The 4523-nt window shown below is 43.8% G+C and overlaps 1 protein-coding gene across 1 annotated transcript; it reads left to right on the top strand.

Moving 5' to 3' along the window:
- Positions 1–2241: 2241 nt before the first annotated feature.
- On the top strand, positions 2242–3969 carry LOC147628730 (class V chitinase CHIT5a-like). The gene is made up of 2 exons (XM_086814227.1): positions 2242–3404; positions 3496–3969. The coding sequence occupies exons 1-2, from the start codon at positions 2288–2290 to the stop codon at positions 3522–3524; spliced, it is 1146 nt and encodes a 381-aa protein (XP_086670353.1). The 5' UTR covers positions 2242–2287; the 3' UTR covers positions 3525–3969.
- Positions 3970–4523: the final 554 nt, after the last annotated feature.

The raw sequence follows: 4523 nt of genomic DNA, 5'->3' as shown, positions 1-4523 counted from the left end.
AATGGAGTTTCGTGAAAAAAAAATCGCAAGGGGTCTATTTTACGACGTGAACCAGCAAGTCGTGTTTCACGTCGTGAAATAGAGTTTCACGTGGAAAAACAAATCACGTGTAATTCTATTTCACGACATGAAGTAGGTGCAGTTCACGACCGAAAATGGAGTTTCACGGATTTTTTTTCCTGCAGACCTATCTCACAACCGTGAACTAGCAGGTCGTGTTTCATGCTGTGAAATGGAGTTTCACGGATTTTTTTTTTTTTCCACGGACCTGTTTCACGGCCATGAAACAGAGGGCTTCATAAACGTGAGATAGATCTCACGAATTTACTTAAATTTATTTTTTTTCGTGCAACGATCTGTTTCGCGAGACGTGAACTAGCAGGTTGTGTTTCACGTCGTGAAATGGACTTCACAGACTTAATTTATTTTTATTTTTTTGCGTGTGGTTCTCTTTCACGACGTGAACCAGTAGGTCGCGTTTCATGCCGTGAAATGGAATTTCACTGAAATTGTTTTTTTTTTGCACGGGGATCAATTTCACGACGTACAACAGGTGCCGTTCACGACATGAAATGAAGTTTCATGACTTTTTTTCGTGTTAGCCTATTTCACGATGTGAACTAGCACGTCGCGTTTCACGCCGTAAAATGGAGTTTCACAAAATTTTATTTTTTTCACGTGAGCGTCTGTTTCACGACGTGATCCAGCAGGTTGCGTCTCACGTCATGAAATGGAGTTTCACGAAAATTTTTATTTTTGTTTTTTTCACGCGGGGGTCTATTTCATGACGTGAAGCAACTGCGGTTCATGACGTGAAATGGAGTTTCAAGGAATTTTTTTTCGCGCAAACCTGTTTCATCATTGTAAACTAGTAGGTCATGTTTCACACCATGAATGGAGTTTCACGGATTTTTTTTTCGCATGGACCTGTTTCACGTCTGTGAAACAGAGACCTTCACGACCATGAGATGGATCTCACGGATTTAATTAAATTTGTTTGTTCTTCGCACGGTCTTGGGAGGTTCACCTTTAAGAAATTTTATGTATCACATGCATTCAAGGGGTATTTAAAAAAACACTGACACTTACATAGTTTTATGAATAAAATGATCCCTTTTCCTTCATAAACTTACAGGTTTTTTTTTCAAAATTGGTTTTAAAAAGTTCTCCTATAAATGTAATTATGTAACTTTTTTAAATTAATATACCCCTTGTAATGAACTCACATGCTACATTGACGCCTGAGAATAGGGTTTTATAAGAGTGTAAACCTTTAAAAGATTGGTTGAAATTTAGATCTATCTTTGAATCCCGATTGGATTTGTAAAATATCGGTTGCTATGGATTTTGGCCGGTTGAGAAAAGGGTTTTCTGTGAGCAAGCTAAAGGGGCCAAAGGTTGACATTCCCAATTTTAGGCCCTTGTCAACTATATAAAATAAAATAAAGTAAATGAAGGTGGAAGATGAGACCAAGGACCTATAACCACATAGCATAGTCGAACTTGTTTGTAATTTCGTAATTTCTAATTTGTAATTTCTAATTTCGAATTGAGGAGTGGTACCCATGTGCTTTGTGAGCAAGGACCACACTAGGCTAAAGGGGCCATACTACGAATAGTGGGAAAATTTACTCAAGTGTTATCATATGGAATCTCGATGTTTTTTTCATGAATATTTTTGGTTTAGACGACATATGTGTGTCTAAACTCATTCCTTGGCATTGCAATTTGCAACGACCATTATAAATAATGACGACCCACTGGTCAAAGGTGCCAATGTTAGGGCCTTGTTATTAACTATATAAAATAAAATAATCTTTTTTCAACCGGTCAAAGGTGTCATGACATTTCCAATGTTAGGCCTTGTTATTAAATATATATAATAAAATAATCCTTTTTCAACCGGTCAAAGGTTGTGCCCCTTGTTATTAACTATATGAAATAAAATAATCCTCTTACTCCTTCTAGAAGCGAGCAATATTTTAAGCGGGGGACGTTTGGAGACCCCTGATTCTAGTGTGGCGAGATGATGATGCTGTTTCCCGAAACACTGCGGCTGATCCAATTGTCATCAACAGTGGAGAAGATGACTTCCCGGGACGTTGTCTTCCTCCAGATGGCGGTGGTGGAATAAGTCATGCGTCCTAGTCAGAAGGCGGGCAGGGGGGAGTTGGTGGGCCTGGTGCGTTGGATGAAAAAGACAACCAGTGGCCGCTGCCTACAAAGCGAGATGGGCGAGCTCAGTTTTGCAGAAAGATTGTTTTAAGCATCTAGGAAGAAGAAGAGGATGGGTAAGGCAGCCTACGCGCCCGTGTTAGTGTGGAGATTGGCGCAGTTGTTTGCCCTTGTCGCATCTACGACTGCTGCTGTGGTTGCACAATCAGCTCCGCCAGCTGTGAAGAGTGCCTACTTCCCCTATCGGGGTGGCCTGGCTGCCTCGGACGTGGACGCCACCCTCTTCACGCACATCCTCTATGCATTTGCACAGATGGACAGCGCCACCTATGACGTGTCGCCCCAGCTCGACGACGGTGGCGCCATCGTCTCCTTCGTCCCGACCATTCGCAAGAGCAACCCGGCCATCAAAACGCTTCTCTCCATCGGCGGAGGCGGCTCCAACGCCACCGACTTCGCCCTCATGGCCTCCACGTCCAAGAACCGCCAGGCGTTCATCCAGCACAGCATTGCCGCCGCCAGATGCTACGGCTTCGACGGCCTAGACCTTGACTGGGAGTTCCCGCAATCGGACGAAGACATGGCCAACCTCGCCCTCCTCTTCGCCGAGTGGCGAGCAGCAGTCAAATCTGAGAATCCCCACAACCCCCTGCTTCTAACGGCCGCCGTCTATTATAGCGTCACGATCCTCAACGGGGGTTCCCGGACCTATCCTGTGGATTCAATCGCCAACAACCTTGATTGGATCACCGTCATGTCTTACGATCTGCACGGAGGTTGGGAGGCCACGCAGACTGGCGAGCACACTGCACTCTACGACTCCACGGCCCAGCAGACCCTCACCGTCAATTATGGGATACAGCACTGGCTCGGCGCAGGCTTGCCCCCATACCGCGCAGCCCTAGGCCTTGCCGCCTACGGACACCTTTGGTATCTCAAAGATCCCAACAATAATGGTGTGGGTGCCCCTACTACAGAGGCTGCGTCTACTTATACATTTACTGAGATAGAGCTTGCTGTCCGGACCAACAATGGGACATGCAAGGATGATGCCATCACCAGGTCCGCTTACTGCTACTGGACAACATCTTCCGGGAAAACTCTGTGGGCGGGCTTCGACGACCCCGCCACCATCGCCGTCAAAGTGCTCTACCTCAAAAGCAAACAGCTCAGAGGCTACTCTTTCTGGAGCGTGGCCGGAGACAAGGACGCCCTTCTCTTCAAGCAAGGTTAGCGAACAGTTGCATGAACGTAACGTATACGACCTCTTCTGGGGTATTTGTCGGCTCTAACTGTCACTCTGTTCTGTTCATGATACAGCTTCTAAGACCTTAACAGGCGGTGAATAAGGAACAACGATCCCCAGAACAGGCCATGTGGCCAACCCACAAAATAAGATAACAAAAGCGAGAAGTTCACTAATTTCGATTTTGTCGAATAAATCACCCAATGATTATGTGATATTATCGATCGTAAAAGTCAAAGCTCACTGTGGATAGTAAAGGTCAAAGTTCACCCAAATCTTTTTTCTCCTTTTTGGAGCACCCAATGATTTACAACTATGTTAGACTGTAATTTATGGATAAGAAATTTCAACAAAGATGAACATGTCCCTTGAACGCGCGTGACACTTGAAAGCATCAATGTGTCCTTCCTTTCAAAAGGAAAGTATGTCTAGTAATCATATTTAAGCATAGCGTATGAGTCACATGAACAATACTTGAACAATATTGTGTCCAAATGTTAACATGGAGCTCATGTATTTTCAATACAAGACTACTTGAACCTGATAAATTTGCTACAAAAAGGGTGTGAGACCCTAGTAGTCCACTATTGACAAGGAAAAAGAGTTTAATCCTATGAGATGGGACGTTGCCTTGTGGAATGAGTTGATTTTTCCTATGATGGATAATAGTGCAAGGACTCCAGGGGTTCACTCAATAGAAACCTATTTATCAAGTGCATTTAAGGGATATTTTACCTATCAATTTTGAGCATTTAAAATGACCCTTTTTTCTATACACTACAACATTAGGGAGGGCACAACGACACCATCGTTAATGGCATATTTATGGGTGTCGATATTATGCAACACCCCTAAAGACACTTTCCCATCTTTTAAAGAGGCTTTTTAAAAAGTCTACGGGTGTCACTTAGCAACACAAATTATGTCGCCAACGATGCGTATCGTTATTATTGTATCGCTAAACGACACCCCTAGCGACACAATGACCATCTACTACCCTGACATATTTCCCCCTGCCTGTACTTCAAATTTTCATTTTCTCTTGCGCCTTTCTTTGTAGCTATGTATAGCTTCCACCTTCTTCTCCATACCTTGTAGCCAC

Source organism: Cibotium barometz, chromosome 19 (genome assembly GCF_041138505.1).
Source record: "Cibotium barometz isolate CiBa-2024 chromosome 19, ASM4113850v1, whole genome shotgun sequence".
In the NCBI taxonomy this organism is placed as follows: domain Eukaryota; kingdom Viridiplantae; phylum Streptophyta; class Polypodiopsida; order Cyatheales; family Cibotiaceae; genus Cibotium; species Cibotium barometz.
Note: the sequence above shows the minus strand (reverse complement) of the source record. Positions and strands in the feature narration are given on the sequence as shown.